This window comes from Rhizoctonia solani, chromosome 4, assembly GCF_016906535.1.
Source record: "Rhizoctonia solani chromosome 4, complete sequence".
NCBI classification, from domain to species: Eukaryota; Fungi; Basidiomycota; class Agaricomycetes; order Cantharellales; family Ceratobasidiaceae; genus Rhizoctonia; species Rhizoctonia solani.
This window is the reverse complement of record NC_057373.1, coordinates 2225887-2243059: the sequence shown is the minus strand read 5'-3', so window position 1 is coordinate 2243059 and position 17173 is coordinate 2225887. Positions and strand designations below refer to the sequence as shown.

The 17173-nt window shown below is 48.7% G+C and overlaps 5 protein-coding genes across 5 annotated transcripts; 3 read left to right on the top strand and 2 right to left on the bottom strand.

Moving 5' to 3' along the window:
• Positions 1-330: 330 nt before the first annotated feature.
• RhiXN_00744 (WD40 domain-containing protein) lies at positions 331-1599 on the bottom strand (the record flags this gene model as incomplete). The annotated part of the gene is made up of 4 exons (XM_043320563.1): positions 331-994; positions 1050-1117; positions 1162-1349; positions 1395-1599. 4 exons carry the CDS (start codon positions 1597-1599, stop codon positions 331-333), a joined length of 1125 nt encoding a protein of 374 aa, XP_043179575.1.
• Positions 1600-1737: 138 nt separating this feature from the next.
• RhiXN_00743 (DEAD/DEAH box helicase) lies at positions 1738-4403 on the top strand (the record flags this gene model as incomplete). The annotated part of the gene is made up of 7 exons (XM_043320562.1): positions 1738-1905; positions 1960-2122; positions 2180-3243; positions 3306-3671; positions 3732-3852; positions 3902-3990; positions 4044-4403. 7 exons carry the CDS (start codon positions 1738-1740, stop codon positions 4401-4403), a joined length of 2331 nt encoding a protein of 776 aa, XP_043179574.1.
• A 126-nt stretch (positions 4404-4529) lies between these two features.
• Positions 4530-6637, top strand: RhiXN_00742 (NADH pyrophosphatase I of the nudix family of hydrolase; the record flags this gene model as incomplete). The annotated part of the gene is made up of 10 exons (XM_043320561.1): positions 4530-4662; positions 4725-4818; positions 4884-5332; positions 5435-5490; positions 5556-5671; positions 5735-5828; positions 5911-5926; positions 6004-6131; positions 6194-6281; positions 6348-6637. 10 exons carry the CDS (start codon positions 4530-4532, stop codon positions 6635-6637), a joined length of 1464 nt encoding a protein of 487 aa, XP_043179573.1.
• A 240-nt stretch (positions 6638-6877) lies between these two features.
• On the bottom strand, positions 6878-11708 carry RhiXN_00741 (RasGEF domain-containing protein; the record flags this gene model as incomplete). Its single annotated transcript, XM_043320560.1, has 15 exons — positions 6878-6982; positions 7035-7178; positions 7232-7307; positions 7362-7718; positions 7768-7871; positions 7922-8322; positions 8375-8412; positions 8463-8682; positions 8736-8800; positions 8855-9332; positions 9384-9638; positions 9701-9919; positions 9970-11017; positions 11070-11615; positions 11670-11708. The coding sequence occupies 15 exons, from the start codon at positions 11706-11708 to the stop codon at positions 6878-6880; spliced, it is 4095 nt and encodes a 1364-aa protein (XP_043179572.1).
• Positions 11709-12662: 954 nt separating this feature from the next.
• Positions 12663-16318, top strand: RhiXN_00740 (amino acid permease; the record flags this gene model as incomplete). Its single annotated transcript, XM_043320559.1, has 10 exons — positions 12663-12798; positions 12854-12979; positions 13032-13293; positions 13355-13621; positions 13665-13969; positions 14033-14122; positions 15329-15510; positions 15563-15621; positions 15675-16082; positions 16135-16318. The coding sequence occupies 10 exons, from the start codon at positions 12663-12665 to the stop codon at positions 16316-16318; spliced, it is 2019 nt and encodes a 672-aa protein (XP_043179571.1).
• Positions 16319-17173: the final 855 nt, after the last annotated feature.

Below are 17173 nucleotides of genomic sequence, written 5' to 3'. Positions count from 1 at the left end.
TATTGGTGAGTTTTCTCCCAGATACGGTGTTTATAGATCGCTTACCCGATCCGTTAGTTTTCCCCCACCACCTAGGAAATCTTGCAGGGAATCTGTGGCGCGTCCCGTAAGTAGTAACAATGTTAGTTGAGCAACGGGTCCAAGAGTCACGCCTACGGAACTTATATGTTAGTCATTAATGAGGGCAGTGCAAAAAGTGTGTCATGACGAAACCAACGGAGCGAAATGAAAGGTCAGATAAAGACAATTTGAACGACGGCGTTGAGTGAAATGGGATCAGTGGTGTGTGTATGGTGCGTTTGATAGATGAAAGGGATATAGTGCGAACAATCAATACGAATCAAAGGATGGGCTATACTTACGGCCGGCATGAGCTCGTTCCTTCTCGAGTATGATCTTTGCCCAAAATGAGCCAAGGTCTTTCACACCCCCACGCCCATCTTTCGCTCGACCACACCAGATTATTTCCAGTTCTTCGACACCGAGGTGGATGTATTCGAGCAATGCTTTCAACGTCGACGACGCCCGTGCGACCTTGTGTGTTTCCGGGGTCGTCGCAAGAGGTACGTGGACGAGGGTGGATGCCAGCGATGTCGAGCGCGTCATGCTAGAGGTGAGGCCGGACCCATACACACCAAAGGAAGTGATCGAGCCTCGTTTGGACAGGCCGCTAATTCGCACGGCTGTGGTTGATGGGTAAACACGCACCTCGCCCACGGCGTAGCTTCCATCGAGGAAGAGATGGACTAGCCCATTTGAGTCTGCGATGACAACTAGGGTGCCACGGTTCGGGTCGACTTGTTCATCCTTTGTTGTCGAACTTGTGGGCTTATTCCGCGTTGGTACCCTGTCGGTAGGTGCGAGAGATGCTGAAATGGGCGAAGGGGGTAGAGACTGGATCCTTTGCACGACGGGTAATGGCGTACGCCAGTCTTGAGTGGGCTTGGGGTCGGGGAGACCAAAGGTTATGGGTGCGCCTAGTGGGTTTGGTTTTCTGTCAAATGTATTCTAGTTTGAAATGAAACTGGTGTGCCATAGATTGTACTTACGCCGGAAGAGGATCCTTATAAGGCTCCAGGAGGGGCAGACGTGCTAAGAGTGAGTGGGCTGAGCCCGGCTACTGAGATGTTAGTGGAGTCAATGTGAACGCGAGCGACTCACAGTATTGGGACCTCTTTTCATAAGGTCTCCAAGTTCGTCGATCGGCGGTTGTTCATCTGGTTCAACCCACCAGACGCCGGTGATACGAGTAACGGTGTTGGGGACGAGTAGTTCGCCGATTTGCTTGCCATCATGTACAGACCAGAGGGTGGCCCGGGGTGGTTGATGAACGCAGAGGATAACTCTGCCTAGTAAATAGTGAGTAGGTGCGGATGCCGCATGGATATACGCACCGTCTGGGCTCCATTCGATGTCGATCACGTTGTGCACGTCGGCGGTCCACACGCTCCCGCCCTGCATGCGCCAGAGAGCTAGTCTTTCCCCAGATAGAATAGCCACCAAGTCCATAGTAGGGCAACAAGCCCCCGATAGCAGTTTCGAGCCCGCAGCAACCCCGAAAGTACCGTGTACACCAAACGCAGAGTCCCCAAGAGCCATGACAGTGGTCGAGAACGCACGCAGATCGCGTTGATCCCAGCCAGCGGGACCCTCAAGTGTGGAGACATAATGACATCTTATCTTATCACTGCACAGCCACCCCTACCCGACCAAATTTTGTTCTTGCTTTTGTCCACCATGGCCCCAGACTATGTGATGACAATCGAGTCTGACGACGAGGGGGGCATAGAGGGCGATGGGCCAACTATTGACCCGGGGTTTAGCTTTGATGTTGCCGGAGGCGCTTTGACCGGAGCGGGCGATGCTTGGGATAGCGCCGACGTAGTGCACAGCGGATCCAAGCCGGTGCGGTAAATGCTAGGCGGGAATTGTTTTGGTACTGACCGAATTGAAGCGCAGGAGCCCATATCAGTAGACGACATTATAGCGCGGCGCAAACTCAGGGCCCAGGCGGAGGGCAGCTTGAAGCGCAAGCGACACGAGGCAGACCAAGACCAAGACACCAGCGACGAAGAGGCCTCCCAGGGGGAGAGCTCGGGGGAAGAGTTGAGCTCGGACAACGGTCAGTCTATCATATACCCGGTCGGCGTGCACATGGCACGTTTCTGACATGTCTCAGATTCTGCCTTTGGCGGTGCCGTGGAGGAAGCCCACCACGATGAGGATGACCCCCTGTCAGACTCGGATTCGAGCAATGGCCCAGCCTCAGAGGCAGAGGGCGATGACACTGGCTCTCAATCTGACTCGGATGCCGACTCGGATGTCGAAACCCCCGCCCAAAAAGCTGCCAAGGCTGCATACTTTGCACCATCTCCTACAGACGCACAAGTACATACATCATTCACAAGCATGAACCTATCTCGACCCCTCCTCCGTGCCCTGACTTCAGCCGGGTTTAACTCCCCCACCCCCATCCAAGCTGCTACTATACCAGTTGCACTTCTCGGTAAGGATGTGGTAGGTGGTGCAGTCACAGGCTCAGGTAAAACCGCCGCATTTATCATCCCTATTCTCGAGCGACTTTTATACCGATCCCGCGATGCTCATACCCGCGTACTCGTACTCGTGCCTACTCGTGAACTTGCTGTTCAGTGTCACGCTGTCGCTGAAAAGCTTGGGACGTTTACCGATGTTCGATGCGCACTCATCGTCGGTGGTCTTTCCCTCAAAGCACAGGAAGCCACATTACGAACTCGACCTGACTTGGTTGTGGCTACCCCGGGTAGACTGATTGACCACCTGCGTAACTCTCGTTCTTTTGCACTGGATGCATTAGACGTACTGGTGCTGGACGAAGCAGACCGAATGCTCTCGGACGGCTTCGCGGACGAACTCAAAGAGATTGTTCAGTCTTGTCCAACAGGTCGCCAAACCATGCTATTTTCGGCAACTATGACTGACGACGTGGAAACACTCATTCGCCTCTCCCTCCGACACCCCGTTCGACTCTTTGTCGACCCGTCTAAACAAACCGCCCGTGGACTCGTTCAAGAATTCGTCCGTGTACGCGCAGGAAAAGAGGCCGAACGTCCAGCTTTGCTCGTCGCTCTTTGCCAGCGCACCGCTCGAAAAGGTGTCATCATTTTCTTCAGGAGCAAAAAATTGGCACATCAGTTCCGGGTCGTGTTTGGGTTGTGTGGGTTAAAGGCATTGGAACTGCATGGAGATCTAACACAAGAGCAGGTAAGTATATAAAGTTCCGATCGTGTAGCAGAGTAGATATATATTGGCTGATTTTTAAACAGCGTCTGAACGCGCTCACCAAATTCCGCTCAGGCGAAGCCGACTATCTTCTAGCTACCGACCTTGCATCGCGCGGTTTGGACATCAGAGGCATCGAGACAGTCATCAACTATGACATGCCAGGTCAAATCGAGCAATATGTCCATCGTGTGGGCCGAACAGCACGTGCGGGAAAGAAAGGACGGTCAATTACACTGGTGGGCGAGGCAGATCGGAAGATGCTCAAGGCAGCGATCAAACGCAGTGAAGCTGACAAGATCAGACATCGCGTCGTACCGAGCGAAGTCGTGGCCTCAGTTGTGGAAAAATTGGAGGAGCTCAAGGGAGAGGTCGAGGAAGTCCTCAAAGAGGAAAAGGAAGAAAAATTGGTGAGTGGGAAGTACGCATGCATGGTGTTGATTTGACGTAATTTCATTTGGATGGGTTAGTTGCGGACTGCAGAAATGGAATTAAAAAAGGGCCAGAATATGATCACCCACGAAGAAGAGATATTCGGCCGACCCAAGCGAACGTGGTTCCAGACTGACAAGGAAAAGGAAAAGGCAGCTGGTGAGTTTGCATCCATCGTTCAGTCGACGCGTACCGAGCCCGTCCACAGCGATTAGCAAGCAGCAATATGAAAAAGGGTTTACTTCAAACGTGGACCTTGGAAAGAAAGATAACAAATCCAAGGATAAAGATGAAGACGTAGGTTTCCGAATAATTTAACTTTACCACATTCATTTACCATATTTGGGCAGAAACCTAAACGTGACAAATTCTCTGGCCTTACTCGGCGTGCAAAGAGACGCAAACTTGCACGGGAGGCTGATGCCGAGTTTAATGATCAGCATGCAACTGATGCAGCGATCCGGAGCGCCAAACGAGCCCAGCGACCGGGGAAAATTGGTGAACCAGTCAAGAAATTTGACCCCAAGGCAGGCAAAAAGAAGTCCAAGTCCAAGATTCGTAAGGTTGGGTTTGATAGAGATTTGGCAGATAGGGGAAGTGCCCAGGCAAGAGAAGGAATGAGGGCCAAAAAGGGTGAGGGTATCAAAGCATTGAAACCCAAGCAATCCAAGGGAGCAGGCAAAAAGGCGGCCGCGGGCAAGCGCCGTTGAGGTTGTGCAGGAGAGTACCTCGCTCCATCGGGAAATTGTCATAAATTATAATTACTAAAGCATCTTCGCTTCGAGTGTGAGAGAGTATCGGGCATTGAGCAATCAAACTCCGGTGGAGGGCACGCAATGCTTTGTCAGGTTCTACTTGGAGTGGAAATAACACAACGGTTATCCCATGCCCCTTTACCGAGGATATCTACTCGTCCCTCGTCTCCGCGTTCTACCAAACTCCTCGCAAACACGATCATTCCATTACTCCGTCTGTCGCTCAGATAAAGTCTATATGGGGGAAAATTAGTATGTTACCACAATAGGCTATAGTGCTCGCCGCGATACTAGATATTAATGATCAACACCCAAGCGTCCATTTCTACGGCGGAAACTCGCTGAATCGACTTTCATGGCTTCGCTCCAAGTAAGTCAGCTAGCCCGCGCTCTGGGGTCACATCAGGTACACGAATAAACGCCCTTGGCCCACAGTTCTAGATTTGTTTCGGGGCTGTTCGCCAATCCAACTACTCGCTGTGTGATCTTTCGCAACGGAGATCCACTAGTCGTTGCCCACAGTCAGAATGGGGGGCCAAGCATTACACTTGCCAAGGTTCCCCCGGGTGAACTACGGACTGTGCTGGGAGAGGAGCCGCTCTTTGGCCAGGGGCAACATCCGGGAGAGATCGCCGCAGAGGATATCAAAGTGCTCCAGAGTGCACGTTGGCGAGGTCCGAATCTCGTCTTCCTAGGCGTGGAGGAACCATCTGCCGAGTTGAGCACCCCTAAGCATCCGGAGGACGTTCGGGGAACGCCGTATTTTGCGCTGGATGCAACCGATATCTCGACCGATGATCTCTTTGGTGTCCTCAGCGTTTCGGAATCTCAGCGGCTGGAATTTGCTGAACCTAGGAGTGCGACCGCAAAATTGTCCAGTTTTGGTATGTGCCCGCAAGGTTTACATGAGGCGTAGCATCTAAATGATTGATGACGGTTGCAAAATGTGGCACGATCTGTGTTCATATGTGCTTCACACCGGCTAGATGCGAGCCTATTTGCTCTTGCACGTACGATGATCGATTGGGTTGGTCGACGCAAAGTAGGTTTAGAAACTATGACAAACGAATCGACACTGTTACCTCTGACACATTTCAAACCACCTAGTTTTGTACAGCATGTGGATCACGAACATATCCTCTCTGGGCAGGTTGGAAGCTGAGTTGTACCTCGGTCCTACCTTGGGCCGAGAACCAGGGAAAGCCCCCTTGTCCCTCTTCCTCGTGCGTGTTTTGCTTATACTTTACCTTAAGTTTTAGAAAATTTCACATTTATTTCTGATATAGCGGCTTAAACAACTACATGCACCCGCGCACTGATGCGGTGGTTATCACTGCTGTATTGGATGAAACCGGGGATCGAATACTGCTGGGTCGGAATGTAAGTAGTAGCTATCATATGTCCGCTATATGCGCTAGCTTCCAAGTCTAATCCACGCGCTTCCTTTTTTCATATTGTTCAGAAAAAGTTTCCTTCAGGTGAGTCTGATCGCATAGGAAGATCATCCTGCTACAGAATCGCTATAATGATCAACCCGTTCTTTGCCCCTATCTAGCATTTTATTCAACCTTGGCTGGGTTTTTGGAACCCGGGGAATCGTTTGAAGATGCTGTGAAACGTGAAATTTGGGAGGAGAGTGGGGTACGGGTACATGCGGTCCGATATCATTCTGGCCAACCCTGGGTGCGTGGACAACACTTCGTGGAAAGTTAGTCGATATTGCTAACCCTGTGAATTGACAAAAGCCTTACCCAGCAAATCTGATGATTGGATGTTATGCGAGCGCAGATTCTTCCCAAACAATACGCACTGATCTAGATAATGAACTAGAAGGTATGCACACCAGTGGTTGCGCAATGGGATTCGTGCCTGACTAGTTCCCTTCATATTCACTTCTAGACGCCAAATGGTTTACTCGCGAAGAGGTGCTAGCAGTGCTTGCTCATCCTGATGGCACAAATATCAGACGTCGCGAGTACAAGAATTTCGATGAGGCGCAAGATCACTCTGCGAAGTCAGCCACTGCGGCCGGTTCGATTGATCCACAGCCTCTCAATGATCAACCACCGTTTCGGGTTCCTCCTCGAAGTGCCATTGCAGGTGTATTGATATCTCAGTGGGCAAAAGGTGAAGTACCCGGGCTCAGCTTAAACAACGGTAGCACCACGTCACCAAAGGGAAAGATATAATTTGTTACATGTTCTGTTTCTGTACTAGAATATGATACTGTATTGGTATAAACAAAACGCAAGGCGCTAAAAATGCATGCTAAACAACATTATATATACGTCGTGAATGTTCATCAAATATATCTGATGCAGTCGAGGACTATTCGAAAACAAATGCGAAGTAGGTATCACAAAACATTTAACGTCAGTAAGAAATGCAAAGCAAATGGACAGTACGGTATTCGAAAAAAAAAAGCGAAATCATCTATCAGAGAATACTTTTCGGAGGACACGAGCGCCCCACGTTCCTGTACGTCCCACATTGGTCTCAGTCGCACTACTAGGGAAAGTCTTTAACACAATCATCTGTTTTGAGGATTTAGCCTTTGCGATGAATTTTTGAAATTCAAAAACGCACCTCCTCAGTCATAGTCTTCGGATCGTTGAGCAGCGATGCGATGTGAGGGCGGTCTGGAAAGCTGTAGATATTCGTGGCGCGTAGGCGGCCTTGAAGCTCTATCATTTGATTGACGATTTTTGCGATAATTTGGAATTTTCCCCACTGGGCAAACATATCAGCGATGTGCGTGTGACAAAGCGGCGAACCATACATACGTGTATGAGAGTCGGAGCATCTTCCTTGTAATCACGGTTTGACATGACGCGAACTAAGTCGCTCGTGTGAATTGCCCTGGTCAAATACTAGGTCAGCGTGCAGATCAGGTCAAAAGATAGACATACGTACATCGTCGGAATAAGGGGCTGGGTTGTGTGTTTGAGCGCGGTTTTGTATGCGGTGCCATTTGACTTGAGAATCAACACGCGTAAGCTACGGGTGGTGTTGATTGATAAGTGTAAACCGAGTAGAGTGTTACTTTCAACTCGCCTGAGCCATTTATTCCAATTGATATCACTACTTTGAATGTAAGATTCAATGCCCTCCCCCTCTTCACCACTGTATATCTTGTCCAATGCCGCGACGATTGAGTGCAGTGCGGCGAAGTTATTGTAACTACGAACAATTAATGCTACTCGAAGAAAATACTCGAACATACGTCCACGGTCGTGAAGCTTAGGGCACACAAGAATCAGCGAGTCAACTCTGTGCTAAAGTGTCAATATGTGGTTCCGGGGCAAGTAAATCGACGCACAAGAACCCCAGCCTCTCAAATCGATGAGCTATTTGGTCTAGCGCATGAACCGCAGGATCACGGTCACGACGCGTTGTATATGCATGTCGAAGCCAGTCCCGTGGCTATAAATGAGTGTCAGCTTCTTGTCATTCGCATAAAAGCTTGAACTCACCTGGATTGACATGAACAATTCGTGGTCAACTCTTGTAATCTCTTGGGCAACCTCTTCAGGTTCTAGCCTCAGGATGAGCTTTCCCACACGCCTGAGTTCTTGCTCCTCTGTCTCTGATAATCCTGTTACCAATGGGGCCACTGGTGAAAGCCGGCGGCCAGTTGTGGGAGGTTCATCCCCTACTACCAGTGGTGAAGTGGACTCTATCACCGTTGTTGTACTAACCAGTACGCCAAGAGGCGGGCTGGAGGACAGGGATTGGATCTCAGAGCTATTTGGTCGGCTGTCGGGGTCGCGCTCCGTGTCTGAATCCGAACACTCTGTAAAGTCTGTCGTTGGCTTTGCCCAGTCAGTAGCATCATCTTTGAGGGTATTCAACATGGGGAGAAGCTGATCCAAATCTATAGACTAGGTGTCAACCCCCTGCAAACTAGATATATGCGTTTGATTCACCTTTCGCACACTCATGAAAGCCATTCTCTTTCAGTACACTATACGGACAATCAGTTTCTTATACATCGTAAAGAATCCTTTGACTCACCGAATTAAAGTCTCCAGAGGTGGAATCGCCCCAGGAGCAGCAAAATCTGTTGGATATTTATGCACCCAATGATGCAAGTAGTCGGCAAGGATATCAACCGCACGCGCCCGACCGTCACTATCGCTCCCTCGAATAAATCGAATTATACTCAAGAGGATAGTACGAGGCGCGGCAAACCGGCGATAACTGAGTGCAAAAGCGGCACGAAAGGCCAGGTTGTCTAATAGACCCGACGATTAACGGACGAGGGTAGGTGAGTTGAAATAAACATACTAGGATCGGTTTCATTCCCCCATAATAGGCGGGCTATCAGTTGATCCAGAGTTGCGAATGCAAACCTATAGGTAGAAAGTAATTGGTATTGTTTTCCAAGATTTCTAAAACAGACTTACGGATCCGGCGCATACTTGGATTGTAATACAACAACGCTCGTGCCTCCACTCAGCTTAGGGGCGTCACCACTCGGAGCGCGAGAATTCGTATCTGGCTCCTTTGGTATATCTATTGGTGACATGACAGATTCATATGTCGGCCGCGGCAGAATCATGGGATTCACAGTTGCACTAGCCTTACGAAGAATTGCCGCCGAAGCTTCAGTGACTTGATCACGAGCAGCCTGGCTTAGGAGGTCACTCATAGAGCGTGCACGAGTTGTCCTCTGAGGAATCAGCAATGAAGGAGAGACTGGAGATTTTGGGGGAGAAGATACTGGGCTAGGTGGGTGAGGGAGCACAGCAGGGACAGACCCAAGCGCTGACTGGGTTGGAATGGTAATTGGCGGAGGCCTGGATGAGTTGGGTTTTCGATTGAATACATCAGGAGATGCATGATTATGGTATTCTTGGTTCTTCTCTCCATCTTCTCGGCTACCTAATGTCCTGTCAACACACATGGTGAAGATAGGTGATTCTGGACACCTACGACGTGCTCGTCCAACCGCCTTGTACATCCATGTCATCATGTTGCGCATTTGCTCCTTGCCATGTTGGGAAGTTTTTGTGACTTCAATCAGACCAGTGTGCTCAGCACCAGCTAGGATAAATACTTGTTGTGGCGGCACAATTCCCGCTGGTAAGATGCGAGGAGATGCGGGCTGGCCATCTTTCTTAGTTGGGCGGATCCAATCGCTTTTGCACGCTACCCAGATGATTGGGTAGTGCAGGGCTGCAAACGCGGCTAGATTGAGGATAATATATTAGCTACATTAGGAAGACCAAATGCAGTGAAATAAGACCTACCAGTCAATCGGACTATGTAGTCAAAACTCCCTTGTCCATTGCCTTCAGCGGATGCATCGTAGCATAGGACCACACCATCAACTTCAGGCATCCCAGACGGCCAGAATTGAGTCCCAGTTTCTAGCGCCTTAATGAATGGCGCCGAATTGAATTCAATCGCATGGATAGGGTAGCCTACGTGGGCCTTGTCGACAAGAACATAGGCTTCACGCATCTCAACTGGATAGTAAAATGAATACTAGTGTAAAGCATAGGTATCTACCACTTACAAGTCATGTCGGTGTCTCCATAACGGACGGTTTTAAGCGTAACCTGTGGTTTATACCTAGAATTTGCCGCCTTGGACCCTTTCTCGATGAGCACCGTCTTCCCGCACCCACCAGAGCCAACAAATGCAAATGTGTATTTGGGCCGGGGGCGACGTTTTGCAGGCTTTATATGCTCAATTCCTCGCCCAGATGAAATACTGGGCGGGGTCTTGCGAAGAGCTTGTGCTAGACCGCTGGCAAAACGCCCTCGTGAATTACTTCCAGCTCCAGAGCTACTGCCACCACCAGACTCAGATATTGAGCGTTGACGTAACTTTTCAGGTGCTGATGAATGACCCGGTTGTGGCGACACATTGCGTGAGCGAGATTGAAAAGTAACGGTGTGGTCTGGAACACCTGAAGAGGGGCTCGCATTGCTGCTACTTATACTCGTACTCATACTCATGCTTGCTGAAGACGGAGTAGCCGGAAGAGGTGTGTAGGAGTTCGTAGGTGTAGGAGTTAAAAGGGAACGCTGATCTACGACCATCGAAGAACCGAATGGAACCGCTGCTGTCCTCGGAGATGATGCCGCGCGAGCCCGAGAGCCGAGCAACGCAAAGGGTGGAAGAGGTGGGACTGGCGGTACGTCATGATTAAGTAGAGTCGAAGGGAATGACCGACTCGATGAACGGGAACGGGAAACGGTTGGTGGGGGTGCAGGGGGAAGAGTAGATGTTGAGGGTATCAGTGTAGGTATGTTGTTATCATCGGTGTCTGAGATTCCTTCAGATACCGTCCCACAATGCCGATCTTCGTCTCCATCGCCCCCTAGGCCAGGCTTGAGCCCCTTGAAGCCGAGCGGTATGAATCCGGGCGATTCAAGGTGTTCAGATGTTGGAATCGTGCCAGGATGAGCTGCTCCATATTCCAGTTTTTTTACTTTCCCTTTATCTTGATTGCCAGATAATTCTATACGAAGGGGATAAGACGCAACATCAATTGGGAGAGTAAGCTCGCGTCGTTGATCATCCCCACTCTCATTATCGCTACTAGTATAATTAGGATTCTGGGTTATGGATCAATCAAGATGAGTTCTGGACTAGAGTGAGCATACGCACATAAAGGTTTGAGTAAATCTGCTGACTGCAGAATGCGTTTAGAATGTTGTTGGCATCCGCCAATGTATTGACCCACGAGGGCGATGGTACGTGGATATCCGCAGGTGCAGAATTGGGAAGAGGAACTGAGTTCCTGGGTGTGTTAGAGCTAGGAAGAACCGCAATTGAAGGGCCATCAGAACGAGTACGGAGTAGCGGAGGGGGAGAAGGAGGGCTAAACGGCCGCATAGTGAGTCTGTCGGCAGATGTGGGACGGCGAATTCTGAGTTCGGACGAAGACTCATCAGGGGAGTTCAGGTGACCCAATTTTTGCTCGCTAATAGCTGGAGATGTGTCGGCAGTCTGGTAACTGTTGAAAGACGTAAATACTGTGGCTGGGCCTTCTCCCCCTTCTTCGAGTTCCGTGTCGTTACTAGATTCATATCCTGGTAGGTTAATCGTGCTGTTGGCTGAGTTTGGTACCAGCGACCGGCGAAATAACGAAGAGTCGCTTCCAACGTTCCCAGGAGTTGGTGTGTTCACTCTCGAGGCACTCTCGGAGCGTTCCTAAACAAGCACATACATCGGTTCAATAATTCAGATTCATACTACTCAACTTACCCGCCCCTGGAACCCTCCACTCAGTTTCGCGTTGAACATGCTGCTGTGAAATGCTAAACACCACTAAACAGGTATGAAGTCTGTAAACGTGTGCAAGAGTGTGGTTAGTTTGGGTTGACAATCCTCAACATGCGTTTCGCTCACTAAATCAGAATTCTGATACCAATAGTACTCTCAACGCATCACTCTGTTAGTTCCTAACACACCGTATTCGCAGATCAACTGGTGAACGCTGAAACATATCACGTGGATTTCGTCATCGCGCCACACGTGCCATGGGCGCTTGAAAGTTGAAATATCGTGGTTCCACCTATTGCCCTTATCCCTTTTTGGGGTTGGTCTCGTTGTTACATCCACCTTAGTTTTATTTCCGAATAACTTCGCCTGGGAATTCGGTTTGAGTGACCTAATTTGTACACAACCTGACTTCTCGAATTTGAACCTCCAGTTGAAGCCGGAATACATTGTTGATATAAGCTACGTATATCGATACCCCTGCCCAGGACCTAGGCATCTCTGACAAGGGATCATCCTCTAAATGATTGTCAGGATTGACTCGGACTCTGTCGGATCCTTCTATCTGTATGCTCCTCTATCTAAATTAGGTATTCTTTGGTGGCTGCGTGTATTTCTAGCATAATCAAGGGGATGGAGCCCTTTGAAGCGAACATGAACGATAAGCGATTTATAATCTACTGATAAGAGGTCAGCTTGCTTCCCGATGCTCAATTTTACGTCTTCTGGTAGGCGATATATGCACTCCACTATTGTTATTGAGCTCCTCGATCACTCAGCACTATCATTGTGACGGTGGCTGGAATTCAGTCGCTGCAAGCGAGACAATAATGGATAAATGCATCACACCGTGCCCTTCAAGGGACGCTCTCTGTACCTTAAGGGTAGATAATCCTACGCCAAAGGGCTATATCAATACTTGAGAGCCCCAAAATGTTGAGAAAACTTCCCCACCCCTGAGCCTACTTTCGCTGTACAATGAGTTTGTCGCCCCGTGAATCACGTTCTTCAGAGGATAAGTCCAAACCCCCCGAGAAAATACATTCCATAGTCACTCGCGTTGCACCCACCGATACTGAGAGCGATGTGGACGCACGCAAGTTGGTCGAAATGGGTACGCTGCCGTTATGATTCTCGGCTAAAACCCATTGACGTATACACTTAAACAGGATACCAGCCACAACTGCGGCGTAACTTTAGCATTTGGTCTATCCTTGGTGTGGGCTTCTCTGTGACAAACAGTTGGTGGGGTATTAGTGCCGGACTGGTCGCTGGAGTCAATAGTGGTGGTCCAGGTAGGCTGAAGAAGTTTGTCTGGTAATGAATGTTAACTTAGCATTCGCTCAGTACTTGTCATATACGGTATTATTCTGATCGCCACGATCTCCACTGGTGTAGGAATCTCGCTCGCTGAGCTTGCGAGTGCGATGCCTAACTCGGGAGGCCAGTACTATTGGACCGCGCAACTGGCTCCCCGCAAGTGTGCACCAATTCTTTCATTCTTGACTGGTGCCGTAGGATGGGCAGGAGCTGTTTTTACCAGTGCCAGTGTCTGTCTGAGCTTAGGAAGCTCATTAGTTGGGATGTACGCGCTCGGTCACCCTGACATGTAAGTCGATTTGCCTACGGATCCTCACAACAGATGACCCGAACTTTTCAACTGTGGACAGGATCATCCAGCCTTGGATGGTATTTGTAGCTTATCAGCTGGTCAACGTGTTCGCCTTTATCTTAAATTGCTCTGGACGCCTTTTGCCCAAGGTGTCGGCAGCATCGCTATACATCTCCCTTATTTCCTGTTTTGTCATCACGATCGCGGTCCCAGCTGCCAGTAGAACGAAACAGTCCGCCAAATTCGTGTTTGCGACTTTTGTAAACGAGACAGGTTGGGAAAACAATGTGATTGCCTTTATTGTGGGATTAATAAACCCTAACTGGTGGGTACCTGTGGCTATGTAATACAAGTTACTAAACTTATAGCAAACGGTTTACATCCAGGTCATTTGCTTGTTTGGACGTTGCTACCCATATGGCTGAAGAAATTCATCAACCAGAACGAATGATTCCTCTTAGCATCTTGGCTACAGTAGGAATTGGTCTCGTTTCTTCTCTTGGCTATAGCATCGCCGTCTTCTTTAGTATGTCCGACCTGGAGAAAATAACTGGCACTCCCACCGGTGTCCCTATTCTAGAACTTTATCATCAAGCTACAAGGAGCGTTGCTGGGGCAATTATTCTTCAGGTACTGATTGTCTTAACCGGCCTTGGGTGTTTGACCGCTTGCCGTAAGTTTCGCCCATCCAGCTTACCTGAAATGTATACCTAAGAATTCTCACATGTATTTGTAGACACCTGGCAAGCACGTCTTGCATGGTCATTTGCTCGAGACCGAGGTATGCCCGGATCTAGGTATTGGTCTGTTGTACATCCTAAGCTCGGTATGAAATGTTCATGTTCGCGCTTTCTTTCCTATGACCTAAACCAAACCACTTAAACTTTGTAGGTGTTCCATTAAATGCTCACGCCATGAGCTGTATATGGGTGGCAGTCCTTGGGTGCTTGTACATAGCATCTTCCACCGCATTCAATAGGTTCGTCAGACAGGTTGTGAGCGGACTAATATCTTACGCTTTTGGCTCGATTAGTATGGTCACAGGCTGTTTAATTTTCTTGTACATCTCCTACTCTATTCCCGTAGGCTGCCTCTTAGTGCGGGGTCGTTGCACTCTTCAGCCTGGGCCCTTTTGGCTGGGTAAACTCGGACTAATAGCCAATATTGTGCTGCTATGTTGGACACTATTCACTTTGGTATTTTATAACTTGCCCTTCGTAATACCAGTCGAAGCAGGTGAGCTGACAGGATTTATTGAATTCCACGCCCGCGATGACACAGAATCACTCAGGGAATATGAATTATGTGTGTGTTGTCATCGGAATTTACGCGTTGTACTTGTTAATCTATTGGATGGCGCGAGGTCATCGCATGTTTAGGATACCGGAGACCAAAACCGTCCCGGATAAGAATGTTACAGTGTAAATAGTAAAATGCACTTGACCTGAATCCCGTACGGGTACAACAGGAGTGGTCCTACTACGCGCGAGAAGCATGCTATTGATAGGGATCGTCGCCAAGGACATATCAAATTTCGGAAAGACTGTCGTCAACATTGGCATTCTAACATCCGTGACGTCAATGATTGACAGGTTTGACAGGTCGGGGTAGCCAGAGTAGATGGATAAATGCGTCGAAATAGGGGGAATACTGTGCGATTTTGTTGAGGATAGAGTATTAGTTGAGAGGATGGAGACGGGGGAGCGAGCCGATTATCTGGGAAATCAAACATGTTCTTGTGTAATCTAGAAACGAAGGCCGTGGAGCACGTAGAAGCATCTCCTATTGGCCGTTAGTACGTCTTCGCGAAGTTAAACCCGTGGAAAAAGACTTCTTTACACCACACAGGTTGACTTTTCCATCGTGACAAATCCTTTCGCAAGAATGAGGGTATGTTCGTATGTTTCAGACCGCCGAGCCGGCAGGGCTTCGCACAGTATAAGAGAACGGTGGTTAGTCACCCAGTAAAAGCATCCCCTTGGATTTTCTTTTTCCTCACCCCCGACCTAATCGTCTTAATCGTCTGTTGCAGGCGTCCACGTTCTCTTACCTTCGCTCAAAACCACAGTCTTTTATAACTCCGTATCTCAAACCATCCGCAGCACGATGAAATCCTTTACTAGCATCATCGTCTTCTCCGCAGCTCTCGTTGGCTTCGTAGCAGCTAAACCTGCTGTTGAAACTCGCGACAGCTGTAAAGGCAACCAGTTCTGGGTTAGTCGGTCTTATTTTTAGAGTACCGTGATTTTGATTTACATTCTTTCAGTATGCCAAACTTGGTTGCTGCCTTGACCATGGAGGACCCTCGGCTCCTCCTACTCCTCCGTGAGTATTAATGCAACTTAACATCAAGTTACTTACACTGACTTAATGTTTAGCCGCTCCCGCGATTGCCCCAAAGATAACTGGTACTGGAACACCAAGCAGGGTTGCTGCACTCCTCGTCATGAAGACCCTCCTGAGCCTACTTGCAAGCGCGGCTTCTCTTGGTCTAAAGGATCTTGGTGCTGCGAAGAAGATCCCACTCCTACCACCGGCAACTCTACCCCTTCGCAAACTCCTCCGGGTGGCTCTTATGGGGGAGGTAACAACGGTGGATACAACGGAGGATACAATGGGGGCAACAATGGAGGATATAACGGTGGAAACAACGGAGGATATAACGGAGGCAACCATGGCTGGAAAGCCAAGCGCCACAATCGCATTGTTGAGCGATGCCCTAGCAAGAAGACCGAATGCCCCATAATCGGCGCTAAATCTCTCAACAAATCATCTGATTATGAGTGGTATGTATATTCAATAATATCAACAGGTTATTTACGACTAACTTCTTCTTAGCGTTGATACTTATCAAGATATCAAGCACTGTGGTGGGTGCTCTTCCCTGGGCGAGGGCCAGGACTGCACTGCTGTTGCTCACTCTTGGAATGTGGGATGCGAGGCCGGTGCTTGCAAGCTATACACCTGCAAACCTGGCTACACTGTGTCAAAAGAAGATGGCAAGACATGCATCAAGTCCTGAGCATCTCACCTTCCCTAGATTTAGTTTTGTTTCTGGTTTTACTTGTTTCTCCCGTCGGTTATCATATATAACTTTTGTTGGATCACTTTTCTTGTCGGGAACGGACTCACTTTGATACTGCAAGTTTGTGGATGTTCACTTTCATCGGACTTGGCGTATCTCTGAAAATTTTTGTACTTTTTCACGAGTAATGCCACGCATGTTGTTTATACACCCCATTGTGGTTGAATTTGGCTCCATATTCTGCTAGTTTTAGGTTTCGCCTCACTCCCGTATCGGTTACACCCCCAGCATGTAATGACATATTTCCCCTCGTAAGTTCGGCAAGCACATCAGAAGTTTGGAATAATTCAATTTGCCTTTCGTCCCGTTGCCATGTAGCCTACGTTTATCCGCTCTTACTTAATCTCTTTTGGGCTCTACGGTTTCTCGTAAAAAGGGGCTTCTTACCGATAGTGTTGGAACTGCAAGGAATATTAATCACTTGGCGACGAATGAATTGTTTTCCTTAAATTTTATTTGTGTGTACTCCTACATCAAGTATATATATGCGTCCCTAATTATAGATTAGACTATTTTGTTTATTCATCTTCGACCGGGCGGGTCTATAGATACACTGAAGGAGCTGAAGCCTTACCCTCCGATGTCTATTTAACTGCAGTGTAACTGTGGGACTTGAACTAAGTTTGACATTCCCAGGAAGTAATACGACGTATATTTGAAACTCCGTGTTTAATCCTTTCACAGGTTTTTGCGGGAGCCCGGTACCCCTGCTAAATGCCGCAAGCATATTCAATGGTGAGCGGGCACCAAGTTACATCTCAATCGGTAATGCTAATACGGTCAGGCTTCTAC